The following is a 15,877-nucleotide window of genomic DNA, read 5'->3' as shown; positions in this document are numbered from 1 at the left end:
AGTCCACCATGATAGAATCAGCAGTACTGATAAAACAGGGGGCTGAAGCCGTGAGTTGCTAAACACACTAATATAGACTCCACGCAGGGTGATTAACTGTCTGTCCTTAGCGCGTCTTTGAGCTCAATTTCTTTTCCCGGCCAGCCATTGCCAAAGAGCGATTTCCCAAGACTTACCGGCATCCTAGTCTCGATCAGAAGCTGACGACTAGAAGAGTCACACAGGTATTTTATTTGCCTTTTTGCTCCTCTACTCCCCTCCTCAGCCTTACTTGGCTGCTCTTTTTTCTCATCGGTCAATTACTATGGAATGTAGGAAGCAAGATCACTTCATAAGTGCCGACGCGCAGGGATTGATGTACCCACCCCTTACTTCGTGGACTTGACAAAGCATGTCATTTATATGGAGAAGATTATTGGGAAGACGGTTAGAGATTTTTTGTTGAATAAACCAGACCAAAAAGACGTCGGTAAATATTGAAAGTATCTGCTCAATTATTTGGTTCTCTTATACTCATGGCAAATACTATGCGGGAATTGAAGAGGAGGTGATGGGTAGAATTGGGGAAGCCCTCGCTAAAATGCATGCTGCAGATGTTGTTCATGGTGATTTAACCACTTCTAACCTTATTGTGAGGGATGGAAATCATAGTTTGGTAAATTGTCGGAAATCTTTGCCTTTCCTTCTGTTTTGTCATACTAACCCTGCGTGGCGATACTAGGCCATAATCGATTTTGGTCTCAGCTATGTCTCTGCCTTGGTAGAGGATCAGGCAGTGGATCTTTATGTGCTTGAGCGGGCATTCCTGAGCACTCACCCAAATTCTGAAAATATGGTAACCCATTGCCCCTTTGATAATACCCATGCTGGCTAGTTTCAACTAAATCTTCAACGCAACCAGTTTGCAAGTATATTGAATGCATACGCTAAGCACGCTAAACAATCGAAGCCCGTGCTTAAAAAACTCGACGAGGGTAAGCCGAGAAGCTACATTTTTTTTTATCGTACTCCATCTCTTTACACATACTATATATTATAGTACGGCTTCGGGGAAGAAAGAGAAGTATGGTGGGCTGAGAACAGTGTAAGAGACAGGATAGGAGAGACTTTTATGAAGGATATTGAGACAATAAACAAGTTAACAATATAAGAGAAAGAAAAAAGAAAGCAAAATATAAAATCCAGTTTAGAAACAAAGGAGCAAAATAAGTAATAATTTAGTGATGTGGTCTGAGATCGTTGCGTTGAGGTGCTACAAGAGGATGGAGTTGCGCCATGTAAGTGATTGCCCACCTATGAAGCATAGGCATTAATCATTAGTTCAATCGGTATGCCGAAAATGATAATAAATAAAACCAATATTACATGATATAGCAACATATAAGTGACATGATAAGGCTCGTGCGGATGGTCCTGTGCAAATCCAAAAAAAAAAAGAGAGAGAGAGAGAGAAATCAGGGATCAAATTGGGCCAAGGATCGAGATCCGAGGAAATTTGGGAATAATTACGTCTGATTCGGGCCCTTAGGTGTCAACACATATAAGGCTCCGGAGGCAATGAGCGTGGCAATAAAAATCCAGAGCACAGTATAGCCCGACATGATTTTACCGAGAACAATGTAGATGCTCTAACGCAAGGGGTTTTTTTTCAGTGGTGAACGCGAGAAATATCCAATTGATTGTGCAAGTGGATGGTGGCACAGTCAAACCATCCAAGATATCTGCCAGTAACCCAGCTCCACACCGCAGGTGTCTCGTTAATAGGGGTAACCAGTGCGATAAAAAGCTTTTTGGCTCTTCGAAAACATCCCCTCCCCCCTTTTACATCCCGTTCCCCTCATTTTCTTGGTGGCTCTCGAGAAAACATGATAGAATTTTCGGCGTTGCATGTGGGGATCATGGCCCTTTTACTTTTGACCCTCACTGTGAGTATTGACTAGCTGGGGATGGAGTCCGGTCGAAGTTGAATAACCCTTGCGATTAATCCGTTACCATTCCATTCCACACCAGGTATTTGTCTTTCTCCACATCGCTAGTCCGAAACCCTGCCCTCTTTCCCCCTCTCAGCGCCAATACCTCTCCCCTAATTCCAAAACTCCTCAGCCGCTGCCGTCCCTTCTTGAATCCCCAACCCTTGACCTTTCTCTGGTCATCCCCGCTTATAATGAAACCGCTCGCCTCCCGCATATGCTGGATGAAACCATTCAGCACTTGCGCTCTTTAAAATTAAAGTATGAAATCCTCATTGTTGATGATGGGAGTAAGGATGCGACCACCGATTGTGCGCTTCGCTGGGCCCAAAAGAACGGGGTGGATGAGCTAAGAGTTTTCAAGTTGCCGCGCAATAGAGGCAAGGGGGGTGCAGTGACGCAAGGAATGCTGAGCGTCCGGGGCAGCTATATCTTGATGGTCGATGCCGATGGCGCGACCCAATTCTCGGACCTTGACAAACTTCGCTCCCGAATGAGCGATATTGAGAGGGAGGGCCTGGGTGTGGTGGTAGGCTCACGCTCCCACCTAGTAACGACGGATGCAGTAGTGAAGAGGTCTTTCATCCGCAATTTCCTGATGCGCGGATTCCATATGCTCGTATACCTATTGGGGGTCCGTGGCATCGAGGATACGCAGTGTGGGTTTAAACTGTTCACCCGCAAGGCCGCACAGCGTATCTTCTCAAACATGCATGTGGAGGGCTGGATCTTCGATGTCGAGGTGCTGGTGCTCGCGAGGCGGATGCGCATCCCCGTGGTGGAGGAGCAAGTCAACTGGCACGAAGTGGACGGCAGCAAGATTTCGCTGATGCGAGACTCCGTGCAAATGGCCATCGATTTGATGGTGATTAGGCTGAGCTATCTCTTGAGGGTATGGCGGGTTGTGGAGCCGAAGCAAAAAGGAGAATGAGAGTCTTCAGTTTGGATATCTTTGGAAAATGTTTTGTGTTTTGTGTGTATTTCTGTTTTCTAGAAACCATATATCACTCTTCCTCTCATCGCCGATTAAATAATGTTCCACTCAGCACTCTTTTATTCTAAAATAATGGGGCATGCTGTGGTCATCGGGAACCCCCACCTCCTCCTTGCTGCCCTTGCTCCTGTTGTTGCCCGCCGCCCCCGCCTGTTAAAAGAATGATGACCAGGGGAATAAAATACCAATACTTCTTCAATAGCGAGGGCTCCTCCTTTTTCTCGACAGTGCCATCCCGGTTCAATGGAACCGCCTGCAAGAGCTTCGGTCTGTTCACAAGGGAAAAATAAAAATATAGAAAAGCCTGCTTTAGTTAAGCCGAAGCAATGCAGAGATGTCATGCAGAATCACCTTGCTCCAAGCGAAGCCGGCTCCACCTTAACCAGGGTCCCTATCTCATCCTCATTTTCTTTGTTCGCGCGCGTACCATATTCAAAATGCCGAACAACGCCATCATGATCTGCGAAAAGCACAATTTCATCCCGAAAATCAGCCCCCTTCAGTGCCTTCACTGGCACAGACATGATATCCCCATCTTCACTCTCATCGCGTACCATTTTGACCGAGTACAGCTCGTCCTCATTGGCCGACAGAGAGGATGAAGAGAAGTCGGAGGAGGGAATGTAGCGAGCAGTAGCGAGCGAGGGATGATACTCGATTTCACCACGTAAGACAAATTGGGTCGATGTGGGCAGTTTATGCAGGAGGGAGAACTTCTGTGGCTACGATCGAGTCCATCCAATGCCATAAGATAAAAGATGAATTAAGGGTGGAATCACCAGCAATATTTCGCGAAAATACCTGTCCGGATTGCTCCGATGCAACCACACAACATAATGTAACGATCACTAGTATCCAAGCGTTCAACATGGCGTCTTTTTTTGTTTCCCTGTCAAAAGCACATCCAGATCCACCGATGAACCTCCTCCCCGAAGTCAAAAGGATCTAAGCCACATATATTCTTTTTTTAAAAAAAGGGACACAATAGTTCATCTCTGGGTTGTGTAAATATACCAAGAGGAGAAGAGAAACAGTAGCAAACGGAAAAGAATAAAATAAATTTTCGCATGCACTCCCGAGCCCGAAAGTGAAGCGGGGAAACGCACAAGTACAATGAAATTCCATGAAAATAGATAATAAAGATAAAATAAAGAGAATTGAAATAAAGAAAAAATTGTCATTAGCCACTATCATGTACTTTGAGGCGTACTACTCAGCATGGGCGGACTTGGCCGCCTGCCACGCTTCCGCCACTCTCGCCGTGTGGCTGCCTGGTCCACGGGTGCCAACAGCTCGAAGCTGCATAAAAGGTCCTCGTTGACAAACATGACAGAGCCGTAGTTGTTGAATTCATTACAATAATTGGGCGCGGAAAACACGGTGACGAGGGTGCGATTATTGAAGAACTCGTATCCTAAAAGGAACCACAGGGTGGGTTAGCCGTTTGCTCCTTTCGGTGCAATCTCAAATGGGCTCCTATTGAGCAACACTCTACCATCCTCAACGACCATGTGTGCCCTTGTTACCAAATCGAATCCATAGCGCGACAGAAAATCATTCACCTGTACCTTTCCAAAGCAATAGCTCACTCCTCTCTCATTATCCTCCCAACCTTGCGCCGTTTCACTTGGATCGGACCACAGCAAATCGTTCAGCAGTCCATAATCGGGGACATCGGTGGGGCGTGGGATGCTGCGAATTTCATCCATGGACCGTAGTGAGGGCGAGAGACCGCCGTGAACGCAAAATATTTTAGAAGCCACCGTGGCCGCAATGGGGAGAGTATTGAAGACATCCACAAAGATCTTCCATATTTTGACACTACACCGGCGTTTGCACTCATCATAGAAACCGTACACTAAAAATATGAGGAAGTCAATGCATTGAGCATTTATCGTCCCCCCCCCCCCTCTCTCTGCACCCCCACTACGAATACGGTAGAAATGGCAACTTACCTCGCGTCACATTGGCACACTCGTGATTTCCCCGAAGTAGGAAAAAGTTCTCTGGCCACTTGATTTTATAACATAATAGGAGGCAAATGGTTTCCAAGCTCTGCTTCCCACGATCCACATAGTCGCCAAGGAAGAGATAGTTGGCGGCGGGGGGGAAACCGCTCATCTCAAACAAACGCATTAGATCGGTGTATTGGCCGTGTACGTCCCCGACTATTTTGACCGGCGGCGATAATTCGATTAGGGTTGGCTGGGAGAGAAAGATTTCCTGGGCCGCCTGACATATTGCAACGATTTCCGAATTCTTGAGCACGAAGCTCTTGGGGATGCGCCCTGAAAAGCCCACCTCAAGCAACCGCTGAATCAAGTCATCGATATTCACGTTTTTGGATAGGCGCTCAGGGTTGGGATATGTAATGGAGGAGATGGAGGTCGCCGTCAACTGGTTCTGGTCCTCTATGGGAGGGGGCGCAACCAGATCCACAGCCTCGCATTCTCCATTGGGATCGCTCTTCTCATTCTCATTGTTAGTTGCTGAGGGCTGCTGCGGCTGAGTGGAAAACACAGAGCCAGCGCTCGCAGGGACCTGCTGCTGGTAATGCAGCAGAATCGAGTTGACCGAAGAAGCAGTGTTGGTAGAATGTTCATTGTCAGGTATTTCTGGGACACTGAGATGCGAACCGCCGGAAGCGGCCCCTATACTGGACTCGCGTTTAGATTTTTTGGGCACAGCAAGGGTTGAAGGGTTGTTTCCCATGGCTGCAAAATGAATGAGACATCAGCAAATAAGGCGGAAGCCCACGCCGGAAATCGTTAGAGATTACCTGCCAAGATTGCCGATTAATACAAGATATGACTCCTATGTAGTTTCAATGCACAGCAGACCGTCTGTCGACACTACAAGTTCACGCGGCATGGACCGAGAGAAGAGAGATAAGAAGCTGAGAAGAGTGGAGAATAATATGGATTGCTGGGAAAGAAGAATGAATCTTCAATCAGGTGAAGCCAGATAGGAGAAAGATACTCTAGGGCAGAGGAGGGATGGGAAGAGTAACAGCAGGGCAGGATTAATAGGAGGGGATTCACAAGGGGGTGTGGTTATATTTTCATGCTAATTCTCTCAGAAAAAAAAACGGTTTGCAACAGAGATGGGATCTCACATCAAGACAATATCGCAACCAAATACAAGTGGCTTAAATTCTCTTAAATTCTCCCAAGAAGAAGAGCGGCAAAGAAGTCAGAGACAAGAGGGTGAAGAAGGGAGCATATATAAAATCGAAGGGACATGGCAAATACGGAAGCGGTAAGCTCCATGAGAAATTCTGCAATTACACCATTACACACCCACCGCTGCACGCACTGATCTGGGGTGCATATCATTTGGCGGTGCGCTGTTTTACCATCATGACAAACGCGGAGCAGTTCGGAAGCCAACAAACGCAGATCGTTTCGCGTGGCCCTGTGTCCGCCCTCCACTGTGGCTCTTTCCCCCAAAACAACGCTAGCCGGCCCTGCTTGTGCTTGATTATGCCATCCATTGACATCCACGCAACAGCACAGGATGCGCTCCGACCATTTCAGGTGCATACGCACATGACGCCACGGCCCCCCCCCCCCCATCCCCTATATAAACAACGCAAGGGCCGCGGCGCAATAAGGTTGTTCTCTTTCGATCCTTCGAGACTTCCCGTCGCTACCGACGCCGCATAGCCTCTACCCGCTCCTCGACGGGCCTAGCCCTTTGGCTTTGTCCGCCGTGCTCGGCTTTAGTGCCAACCTCATTCCCGTCATTGCGTCTATTGTTTCTCCTCAGATTGAGGTAACATGAATGCATTTCCAACCAAACAGACTCCGTAACACCCCACCGGCTTTATCTTTGGAGACGACTGTCTCTTTCCTTCCTTCCGACTTTTACCTAATGAGTGGGGATATTTCCCCCCACAAACAAACATCCTTATCAGCTTCCTATTAAAACATTCTGATTCGGAGAAAATCTTAAAGACCCGATCCTAAAAGCCATTGATGTGTTGTTTTTTTTCCGCGCAACCTGCCTATCCTCGCACGCCAGCCGATTCTTTGCCGCCGAAAAGTCGGCAGACTTCCTCCCTGGCCTTTATGCCCATCCTACCGGCACTTGGCCTGGCATTCCTCATGCCTTCAGTGCCGTTCTGTGGGGTCTGCAACGCCCACTTTGTGTTCTCCCGGCCTGTCCCCCGCGCACAGCCTTAAGAATAGCTGATCAAGTGATGCTAATACATTGCTGCATCCCTTTGAGCTTACGCACTTGTTTTCCCTTCTTTTTGGCAAAAGCTTTGAAGCCATGCCCCGTATATATTTTTCCCTTCCAATAGCTGGCCCTTGGCCTGACTAATTCGCGGCTGAGTGGCTAGTGAGCCCTTTAGGATACAGGTTTGCCCTCTTCCGACCGTGTCTAACAGGAGGAAGTCGCCCCGCCCAGATTCGATCATTCTATTCGAGAGCACTGAGACCTCGAGGATTTGACTCTGCTACGCCATTTAAGACAAGAATCTGGGGCAGCGGCAACAGTCCCCCCCAAGCAATGTGTGGAGAGGGTGGAAGAAGAAACATTTTCGCCCCCCTCTTGCCCTTGGCCGAGGGATATGCTGAGGTTAAGCGACTCGGGCAGCTACTACCGCCCACATTCAAGGCCAAGATCGTTGTAAGGAGCCTCTCGTATTGCAACAATGCTCCCCTCTATGTAGGACCAGCCTTTGCCGCAGCCCCCCCCCCCCCTTGGCTGGCTCAATTTTTTTTTTTCAAGTGCAACTGATATGCAACAGGATGGAGTTGAGATATTATTATTATTTCTGAATCAATTCTTGTCAGATTGAAGCCTGAGCCAATTTTATTTACGCTTCTATTCTGGTTTGTGTTATTCCTTTCATTCCTAGTTTTTAGAATCAACCCCTTTAGAATACAATGTCTCCTTCGCTAAGTGCAGACGAAAAATACAATCTCATCACTCGCAACTTACAAGAGGTGCTCGGAGAGGAGCAGATCAAGACTGTGCTGAAGGAGAGGGATCTTAAATTGTACTGGGGCACTGCTCCTACAGGAAGACCTCATGTTGGGTACTTCGTCCCCATGTCGAAAATTGCCGATTTCTTGGCTGCAGGATGCCAGGTTGCTATGATTGCTGATTCGCATCATTTATTTTTCGTTTTCTAACCTCTAAGCATCTTCAGGTGACGATCTTGCTCGCTGACATCCATGCTTTTCTTGACAATCTTAAAGCGCCCCTTGAACTCGTCAAGTACCGGACCAAGTACTACGAGGCTATTATTAAGGCTGTGCTGACCTCGATTGGAGTCCCCATCGACAAGCTCCGCTTTGTCATCGGCTCGGATTACCAGCTGACTCCCGAATACTCCATGGCGATCTTCAAAATGACAGCCCATGTGACAGAGCATGATGCAAAGAAAGCTGGGGCCGAGGTGGTGAAGCAGGTTGCAAACCCCCTCCTCTCCGGGCTGCTCTACCCTGGGATGCAGGCCTTGGACGAGGAATTCCTGGATGTGGACGCTCAGTTTGGTGGGGTGGATCAGCGCAAGATTTTCATTTTGGCGGAGAAGTGCATGCCCTCTCTTGGCTACAAGAAGCGCTCGCACTTGATGAACCCCATGGTGCCCGGATTGGCTGGGTCAAAGATGTCTGCCTCGGATCCGGACTCGAAGATCGATTTGTTGGATGATGCGGCGACGGTCAAGAAGAAGTTAAAGAAGGCCTTCTGCGAGGAGGGCAACATCGAGGACAACGGCGTCCTCGCTTTCGTCAAATCGGTGCTGTTCCCCATCAGCTCGCTCGGATCGAACGGGAAGCCGACCTTTACCATTCGGAGGCCGGAGAAGTACGGAGGAGACGTCGTCTACGAAGACTATGCCTCGCTCGAGAAGGACTTTGCGGAGAAGCAGGTGCACCCCGGGGACCTCAAGAATTCGGTCACCGAGGCACTCAACGCACTGCTGGAGCCCATCCGGGAGGCCTTCAAACGCCCCGAGATGGTGGAGCTTGCGAATCAAGCTTACCCCCCTCCTGAGAAGGTGGTGAAGAAGCCCAAGGAGAAGAAGGAGAAGAAAAAGCAGGAGCCGACTGGAGAGGCAAATGGAGAGAAGCCAGTAGAGAACGAGGCACAGAGCAGTATTGCGAATTAAGAATAGCATCGTACAGCAATCTAATATTTTTCTTTGTATATTGTTTTTTTTTTTTTTCGTTTTCACCCCAAAGTGTAGTCCTTTGGATAGTCGACCGTCTGGGTGGAGTCCCCTTTCTTCTTAGAGAAATAAACTTTCTATAATATTGGGGTGAAGGGAGACTGTTAAGCATCGTGCTAATCGTCGCAATCAATGGTAAAAGGAATCTATTCAACATATTTTTTTTTTCTTCCGAAACATACAATTAAAAAAAAGGGGGGGATAGAGAAAGAAAAAAAAAAAGGAGCCTCTCTATGCAGGAAAATAAAAACAAAAAATAACATCCGACTTTCCCTCTACATCATGAAACCTCATCGATTATGAGCTCTAGTGGTGGCCGTCCTATTATTGATATAAAATTGTCAGTCGATAGGCAATAAAGTCTATCTATAATACGAGGCATACCATGCGAGGGGGAAGATTGCGTTCCCACTTGCTACCATCAGGCGCTGTAGGATCTATGGTGTTGAAAAAAATAAAAAGAAATTAAATTAACATCCATGTCTCGGAATAGTACCGTAATATATCCGTCTCACATTTATAAGGATCTGGATGTGCGAATTCCTCCAACTCCCGCTCAGCGCTCTGCGTCAGGCGCTCGATGGCCTTGGGATTGGTAATGTTCCGGTTTTTCTCAAAGCGTGCCCTGATCTCAACGGCTTTCTCGCGGGCAAACTCACGTCGGACATAGTACCAATCTTGAGAAAGACGGAGCGCACGACGGTATAGTGATTGGACGTAGCGGGTGTGTGCGGGAGAGCTCATGGTTGCGATCGAAGCTTTTTGTTTAGAGAGGGGGGGTAAGGGGACGCAGAAGTTTAGACCGAAGATGGGGGGTAGGATGGGGTGACGTTGTCTCTCAGAGGCATCTGAAATCAGTCCAGTCACAATAAATAAAACACCCTATTTATCGCTGTTCGAGAAGACTTGGTCGAATTTTTTCATAAGCATTAAAGGGAATCATGTCCCCCGGAAAACGGAAACACCATGCACGCGAGGAAGAGAGCGCCTCTGCCATTAAACTCCGCAAGCTAGAGACCGAGAGTAATGCCAATGGCCCTGTTCTAGGTATTTTCCTTGCTGCGATGTCATTTTACTTGAAACCCTACCCATTATACTGAATGAATTCTTGTGGGTATTCAGTCACTTTCCCGGGGATTGTCCCTCCCGATAACACCGTCTTCAAGTGCTACAAGCGCAGCACTTCCAAAACAAAGACAGAGCAGCGCATCATTGCTGGTGAAACAGACAAGATCGAATTTGTGGGAGGGAATTTCGGTGAATATGCGGTGAGTGAGGTGAACAGCAGGTGAGAAGAGCTCCACTAACAGGACATGGATCCACGGTTCCAATTCTGGTTTGGTTAAACACCGTCTTTATTCTTCTTGTACGTATCCCGGTAGATATGTGGTGGGTATGCTAGATCGTAAAAGCAATACATTGACGTTTATGGAGGCCCCTCTCTTTCCGCTGACCCGGACAGTAAAAGCACTCAAGAATCTGAATTCTCAGGTTGATAGCCAGACAGAGGTAGCGTGGACTTTTTTCTTTGACGAATATCCCTTATTCGATGCTAAAACTTTGCCCCTCCTCCCCCATCTAGTTTATGAGGGCGAAGAACGCACTGGGTGAAGCTTTCGGTACTAAGAAGACAAAACAAATGATCAAATCTTACGAGCGCAACCGGGTCAACATGGAGGTGCTGAACCGGGACGCAGAAGTCATTCAGAGTGCGGTGGAGGAGCGAACAAGTAGTATGCCGACCCGCGAAGAGGTCCAGGCCGAAGCAAATTCCGAACGCCCCATTCCTCCTCCAAACGTCAAGGCAGAGCGGCCTGAAGACGTTTATAAACTGAGCGACATTGTCACCGTAGCAGAAATGAACGCCATTCCACTGAAGAAATATCTGGAGGCCGGCTCAGCCGACGAGTTTTGTCAGATGCTGCCATTCAAGTACGCTCTCCCACTTCGGGTAGCAATAGCGTGTGACGGATACTGACGGATTGCCTTGTTTCTCTCTTCCCACTAGGACCTCGAAATATATCCGAGAGCGTCTGATCACCCTCTTTAGCGCAGAGAAAAAGAATCATAAGGAGCTGCGGCTACTGGTGTATCTGTCCTATATGATGGCCTTCCACTTCATCGACGGCATCAAGATCGGCAAAAAGGAAAATGCCATCAATGCCCTGGACAAACCCCCGACGGTGATTCTCGATCAGCTGTATCGGCGGTACACCGAGGCACCTGCTTTGGGCGCGAGAATCAAAAAGTAAAATTCCCCCGCCGCTGCCACCTCTACCCCCCCCCCTGAAGCTAGTATGGACTAACTTTTTTGTTTTGCTTGGTTTTTCTTCCCTGATCATCTGCAGGCCTCGCAAGACTCCCATCTCCAAAGATCGTCTGCTGTGCTACGCTTTTGCACTCTGCTTGCACATCGACAATTTCGACACCGATCCGCATGTGCTTGCGGCCGACTTTGCCCTCAAGCCCTCTCGCACCATCGAGCTCTTCAAATCTCTAGGGTGCAGAATCGAGAAGCTGACAGAAACCCAAAAGATCCAACTTGGAGTGGACAATGCGGAGGCTAAGAATATGCGAAGAGCGGTGCTGAAGCCCCCGATATCCTTCCCCGAACCGAGACGAGCACGCAAGAAGCAATAGCGGAGTGGTTTTCTTGGGTCTATTTTGGGGAGGGGGGGGAAGCTCCATTTTCTATATCCTCGCTCTTATTTTATCTTTTTATTTTATTCTCTTCTATTTTACTTTCCCTTTTTATTTCCTCACCAACGAAAAGTCAATGAAATATAGCACAATTCAAACCCAATCCACTAATCTGCTTTGCCTTGGGTCCTTTGGGGGACATGCTTCGTTTCCATGACCAATGCTGAGAGTGAGGGGAGGCTAGAGCAGCTGGTCTAGTGACGAAGTTTTGACTCATGGCTGCTTTGATAGGCCTTTGAAATACTCAAATAGCCTAGTAACCAAATTGGTCTCAGCGATGAATGCAGTTAACCATTTAAGGCCCCCCACGTTTTTAAACAATTCATGTATAAATAACTTCAATGGCCGAACCCCTTTTTCGAGTCTTTTTTCACCCTCTATTCCAAAGCACACCATTCCAAACGTCATGACCACCCTTCAATCCCGTGCCCTCCTTTTTGATCTGGATGGCACATTGATCGATACCAAATCTGCGGTTGAGCGCTGCTGGACCGAATGGGCAGTGGAACACGGCATCGCCCCATCCGAGGTCTTCGCAATAATGCATGGACGCCGCTCCATGGATATTATCGAGTACTACTTCCCTGGCAAGGGCACCGTGGAGGCGGCCATTGAGCTGGAACGTCGAGTCTGCAAGGATGTGGATGGGGTGGTGGCGTTACCTGGGGTGAAGTCCATCCTGGAGCAGTTGCCCGAGGGCCGATGGGCCGTTGTGACGAGCGGGACCGAATACCATGCACGGACGAGATTGCAACAAATGGGCCTACCCGTTCCAAACGTCTTGGTAAGTGCTGATAAGGTCACGAATGGAAAGCCTCATCCCGAGCCCTATCTTCAAGCTGCACGGCAACTCGGGGTGGATCCAAAGGACTGCATTGTGTTTGAGGACGCTCCTGCAGGAATCAAGAGCGGCAAGGCCGCCGGGATGTTGACCATTGCCGTCCTAACCTCACATGTGCGGGAGGAGATTGTTCCCGAGGAGCCCACGGTTGTGGTCCAGGATTTGACTTGTTTAGATTTAAGGGGAGAGGAGGAGAAGTTTGTCATCACTGTACAGCATTAGATTTCCATTTCGGCACGCTATTTATCTCTTGGTTATTTATTAAAAGAGGTGTATTTCCTCGAGTTATCCAAGGCACTCGCAAGCCCTCATAAATAATAAACTAGAAGTGAGGTTATTTAAACTAGGCATGGCCATCGGAGTGGACCTTCGATCCTGAGCAACGGGGTCCACCAAGGTTAGAACTACAATTTGGATGACCGCGTACTCTGCTTCAGCACTCTGAGCACCTTCTCCACGCCGCCCGTGTTCTTCAAAATTTTCTCCAGCTTCGAGGCCACTTCGAGATCCCCGCCGACCTTGAGTTTCCCCGTCATCAGCAGGTTCCATCCACTCTTACCGCCCGTCGCAAAGTTGACGAGCTCACGATCCTCGATCTCCGCAAGTACGACAGGTCTACGAGCACCAACAAAAAGGGGGGGGGGGGGGTTGAGCAGGTTTCCGCCGCGCTGAAATTAAAAAACCTCTCTCCGCGTGTACTTACGTGGTCTTGTTGCTGGTCGCGTCCATCTCTGGAAGGGAAGGCCTTACCTTGGACACTACTGGGTCTTGTTCTTGGCCGTTGAAAAGCAAGTACCTATTTTCTCGCGGAGCATATTACTTGGAGGTCCATGTGAAAGCTGGAGAAGGTTATGTATACCAGTCCTGCTGCGGCCTCCCTCGCTTCTTCACCGTTACGATAAAGAGACCTCGCAGCCCTCCCACCAGCTTACGGTTGGAGACCAGCTCGCGTCGAATTTCGGGGAAGAGGATATTGGCCTTCAAGGGTCGTTCTTTGCGTTGAGTGAGGAAAGGAATCGTCGCCATTCTGGGAGAGGCTTTGAATGGGAATTCAAAATGAAGAGCAAAAAGAAAACAATAAAGATAAGGAAGAGAGTTACGGCACAAAGGTACAAAAAGGATGTATGGGAATTTTGGAACAAGTGTGAAATGGTGCGGGGTAGTGGCGCATTAAATTAAATATTTCACGACCGGCATTTTCACCCTGTGTTATTTGACCATTACTCAGAATCATCATCTTAGAACGCGTTCCATCCCCAGATTAGTATTGAGGATGCAAACAAGAAAAAGGCAGCATCAACCCTCGAAAAAGAGCCCCCATCGCCACCGTAATGCAGGCGGTGAGTTCAAAGGCCTCTTCCATCGCATTGCCACTGCTCATGCCCTTCATCCAAAACTGTCGTCCGTTAAGGCCGTCTCAGCTTCATCTATGCTTCTCGCGCGTCATGCTGCCATTTCCATCATCAGCGAAAAAGAAAAGGAGAAAATGAAGGACAAAGAGAAATGTGCCATGGATTGTGAGAAGACGGAGAGCGAGTTTACCTACCTCTCGTTCCCTCCAATGGAGGAAGGTGATGCGGGCAACTGCTCGACCGATGATGCGCAAGACATTTCCACGCTAGAGCTGTTACCCTATGATGGTCTTTTTGTGAATGGAGTTAAAGTATCCTAATTTAATCTGCTTTCAATATACCCTCATCGTTTTGTTTTTAGCACCTTCTTTTTATTAGAAATAGCCCTTAGATTTTAATCAATATGCTCTATGCTTAATATGCCCTCCCCCCCCCCTTTTTTTTTTACCTCTCTGTACACATATATGTTTTTTATTTGATTCAGCCCTTTTTCTCTTTATCTATTGCACATTCCACTCCCTCCATTGTCCCCCGTGCACGTGCACCTTTACATCCTTTATTTTTTATGTATATACCAAAAGAAAGAGTCCACTATCTATCCATCCTTGTATGAACACGCACTTTCTTTAACAGCGGCTAATAAAGACACTCATTTATATTTGAAATAGAACAAACAGCAGCAACAAATTCTGTAAATAAACATAACAAAGCCCATCTAACGCTTGACCCAGGTGTACTTCTTGCGAGCCTTGGCCTGACCCGGCTTCTTTCTCTCGACCGTACGGAAATCACGTGTGACGCAGCCAGCTAGGGGTGTGGGGGGAGATGGGGCAAGTCAGTGATGCCACTAGGAAGAGATCACAGTAGGGAATCAGATTTACCTTTGCGCAGTGTAGGTTTTAATGCTGGGTTGTGGACCAAGAGTGCCCGCGTGACTCCAAGCTTAATGGCCTGGGACTGGCCGGTTGACCCGCCACCCTCGGCCAGACACCACACATTGTACCGCCCCAGCTCGCCGGTGACTGAGAACGGAAAGAGAACCTCCTCTCTATCCGTCAGCCTATCGAAGTATTCAGCAAGGGGTTTTCCATTCACAAGCACTTGGCCGTCACCCTCCACCACCCAGACTCGCGCCACGGCTTCTTTGCGCCTTCCCAATCCGTAGGCACGGCCGATGTTGTCGAGCTTCTGGGGTTTAGGCTTCGCAACGGGCATGGATCGGAGACGGTGGAGTGAGGGATTGGCGGGAGTGTTGGCGCTAACGGCTCCTGCTGTGACGTAGAGATCACCCGCGAGGGGTGTGTGCATGGCCATCGTGCGGCATGGTAATAGATTTGGACGGGAATTAAAGGTTGTGAGAGTGGGACGCGATGCTGGAGAAAGGCATGTGAAGCTCCGTGTTAGCCATCGGAGAGCCATTGTGATCTGGATGGGTTTCTAGTCTTGCCGTGAAAAATGCTCGAAATAAACAAATACAAACGGCTAAGCCACACATCTATTTATTTTGGCCCCTCGCCTGATATTCATCGGGGATGGTAAGAATAGGGTGGCAAAATCAAATCAACCACGGGAAGGTTTCCTGTTTTGTTTTTTTTTCCTTCAGTCAATTATCGCCCAAGGGCACCATTATCCTATATTTGTCTATGTGCGGTGCTCCTCTTTCCGAATGTTTTCAGGTCAAAGCTTAAGCAGGATGAGATAATGCCTTTGTTCCCGGGCTAAGTGGTCTCAAGCAACAAAAGGCAACTGAAGCTTCCGCTTTCAGGAGCCATTCTTAGGAGAAAAAATGGGGAAAAGAAGGGGTGGGCTCCTCCTAAGCGATTTCGATTTTCC

At 48.3% G+C, this 15,877-nt stretch overlaps 13 protein-coding genes across 13 annotated transcripts; 7 read left to right on the top strand and 6 right to left on the bottom strand.

The window, feature by feature from the left end:
• Nucleotides 1-8: 8 nt before the first annotated feature.
• VTP21DRAFT_1881 (uncharacterized protein) lies at nucleotides 9-1,077 on the top strand (the record flags this gene model as incomplete). Its single annotated transcript, XM_069392016.1, has 7 exons — nucleotides 9-50; nucleotides 111-224; nucleotides 316-469; nucleotides 543-655; nucleotides 722-835; nucleotides 902-974; nucleotides 1,040-1,077. The coding sequence occupies 7 exons, from the start codon at nucleotides 9-11 to the stop codon at nucleotides 1,075-1,077; spliced, it is 648 nt and encodes a 215-aa protein (XP_069251217.1).
• A 140-nt stretch (nucleotides 1,078-1,217) lies between these two features.
• On the bottom strand, nucleotides 1,218-1,601 carry VTP21DRAFT_1880 (uncharacterized protein; the record flags this gene model as incomplete). Its single annotated transcript, XM_069392015.1, has 3 exons — nucleotides 1,218-1,293; nucleotides 1,366-1,413; nucleotides 1,510-1,601. The coding sequence occupies 3 exons, from the start codon at nucleotides 1,599-1,601 to the stop codon at nucleotides 1,218-1,220; spliced, it is 216 nt and encodes a 71-aa protein (XP_069251216.1).
• Nucleotides 1,602-1,865: 264 nt separating this feature from the next.
• On the top strand, nucleotides 1,866-2,901 carry VTP21DRAFT_1879 (uncharacterized protein; the record flags this gene model as incomplete). Its single annotated transcript, XM_069392013.1, has 2 exons — nucleotides 1,866-1,925; nucleotides 2,011-2,901. 2 exons carry the CDS (start codon nucleotides 1,866-1,868, stop codon nucleotides 2,899-2,901), a joined length of 951 nt encoding a protein of 316 aa, XP_069251215.1.
• Nucleotides 2,902-3,052: 151 nt separating this feature from the next.
• On the bottom strand, nucleotides 3,053-3,834 carry VTP21DRAFT_1878 (uncharacterized protein; the record flags this gene model as incomplete). Its single annotated transcript, XM_069392012.1, has 3 exons — nucleotides 3,053-3,233; nucleotides 3,316-3,686; nucleotides 3,766-3,834. The coding sequence occupies 3 exons, from the start codon at nucleotides 3,832-3,834 to the stop codon at nucleotides 3,053-3,055; spliced, it is 621 nt and encodes a 206-aa protein (XP_069251214.1).
• A 320-nt stretch (nucleotides 3,835-4,154) lies between these two features.
• On the bottom strand, nucleotides 4,155-5,676 carry VTP21DRAFT_1877 (uncharacterized protein; the record flags this gene model as incomplete). Its single annotated transcript, XM_069392011.1, has 3 exons — nucleotides 4,155-4,378; nucleotides 4,460-4,822; nucleotides 4,920-5,676. 3 exons carry the CDS (start codon nucleotides 5,674-5,676, stop codon nucleotides 4,155-4,157), a joined length of 1,344 nt encoding a protein of 447 aa, XP_069251213.1.
• A 647-nt stretch (nucleotides 5,677-6,323) lies between these two features.
• VTP21DRAFT_1876 (uncharacterized protein) lies at nucleotides 6,324-7,148 on the top strand (the record flags this gene model as incomplete). The annotated part of the gene is made up of 3 exons (XM_069392010.1): nucleotides 6,324-6,577; nucleotides 6,630-6,738; nucleotides 7,017-7,148. The coding sequence occupies 3 exons, from the start codon at nucleotides 6,324-6,326 to the stop codon at nucleotides 7,146-7,148; spliced, it is 495 nt and encodes a 164-aa protein (XP_069251212.1).
• Nucleotides 7,149-7,859: 711 nt separating this feature from the next.
• On the top strand, nucleotides 7,860-9,091 carry VTP21DRAFT_1875 (uncharacterized protein; the record flags this gene model as incomplete). Its single annotated transcript, XM_069392009.1, has 2 exons — nucleotides 7,860-8,063; nucleotides 8,126-9,091. The coding sequence occupies 2 exons, from the start codon at nucleotides 7,860-7,862 to the stop codon at nucleotides 9,089-9,091; spliced, it is 1,170 nt and encodes a 389-aa protein (XP_069251211.1).
• Nucleotides 9,092-9,517: 426 nt separating this feature from the next.
• VTP21DRAFT_1874 (uncharacterized protein) lies at nucleotides 9,518-9,895 on the bottom strand (the record flags this gene model as incomplete). Its single annotated transcript, XM_069392008.1, has 2 exons — nucleotides 9,518-9,588; nucleotides 9,667-9,895. The coding sequence occupies 2 exons, from the start codon at nucleotides 9,893-9,895 to the stop codon at nucleotides 9,518-9,520; spliced, it is 300 nt and encodes a 99-aa protein (XP_069251210.1).
• A 197-nt stretch (nucleotides 9,896-10,092) lies between these two features.
• Nucleotides 10,093-11,791, top strand: VTP21DRAFT_1873 (uncharacterized protein; the record flags this gene model as incomplete). Its single annotated transcript, XM_069392007.1, has 6 exons — nucleotides 10,093-10,198; nucleotides 10,274-10,439; nucleotides 10,534-10,660; nucleotides 10,734-11,083; nucleotides 11,160-11,399; nucleotides 11,500-11,791. The coding sequence occupies 6 exons, from the start codon at nucleotides 10,093-10,095 to the stop codon at nucleotides 11,789-11,791; spliced, it is 1,281 nt and encodes a 426-aa protein (XP_069251209.1).
• A 466-nt stretch (nucleotides 11,792-12,257) lies between these two features.
• On the top strand, nucleotides 12,258-12,914 carry VTP21DRAFT_1872 (uncharacterized protein; the record flags this gene model as incomplete). Its single annotated transcript, XM_069392006.1, has 1 exon — nucleotides 12,258-12,914. One exon carries the CDS (start codon nucleotides 12,258-12,260, stop codon nucleotides 12,912-12,914), a length of 657 nt encoding a protein of 218 aa, XP_069251208.1.
• A 121-nt stretch (nucleotides 12,915-13,035) lies between these two features.
• On the bottom strand, nucleotides 13,036-13,718 carry VTP21DRAFT_1871 (uncharacterized protein; the record flags this gene model as incomplete). The annotated part of the gene is made up of 4 exons (XM_069392005.1): nucleotides 13,036-13,067; nucleotides 13,120-13,307; nucleotides 13,396-13,488; nucleotides 13,552-13,718. The coding sequence occupies 4 exons, from the start codon at nucleotides 13,716-13,718 to the stop codon at nucleotides 13,036-13,038; spliced, it is 480 nt and encodes a 159-aa protein (XP_069251207.1).
• Nucleotides 13,719-13,965: 247 nt separating this feature from the next.
• Nucleotides 13,966-14,364, top strand: VTP21DRAFT_1870 (uncharacterized protein; the record flags this gene model as incomplete). Its single annotated transcript, XM_069392004.1, has 1 exon — nucleotides 13,966-14,364. One exon carries the CDS (start codon nucleotides 13,966-13,968, stop codon nucleotides 14,362-14,364), a length of 399 nt encoding a protein of 132 aa, XP_069251206.1.
• Nucleotides 14,365-14,759: 395 nt separating this feature from the next.
• Nucleotides 14,760-15,463, bottom strand: VTP21DRAFT_1869 (mitochondrial 37S ribosomal protein uS9m; the record flags this gene model as incomplete). Its single annotated transcript, XM_069392002.1, has 2 exons — nucleotides 14,760-14,851; nucleotides 14,926-15,463. 2 exons carry the CDS (start codon nucleotides 15,461-15,463, stop codon nucleotides 14,760-14,762), a joined length of 630 nt encoding a protein of 209 aa, XP_069251205.1.
• Between the last annotated feature and the right edge of the window lie 414 nt (nucleotides 15,464-15,877).

This window comes from Calcarisporiella thermophila (assembly GCF_041956535.1).
Source record: "Calcarisporiella thermophila strain CBS 279.70 unplaced genomic scaffold VTP21scaffold_12, whole genome shotgun sequence".
NCBI lineage: Eukaryota > Fungi > Calcarisporiellomycota > Calcarisporiellomycetes > Calcarisporiellales > Calcarisporiellaceae > Calcarisporiella > Calcarisporiella thermophila.
Note: the sequence above shows the minus strand (reverse complement) of the source record. Positions and strands in the feature narration are given on the sequence as shown.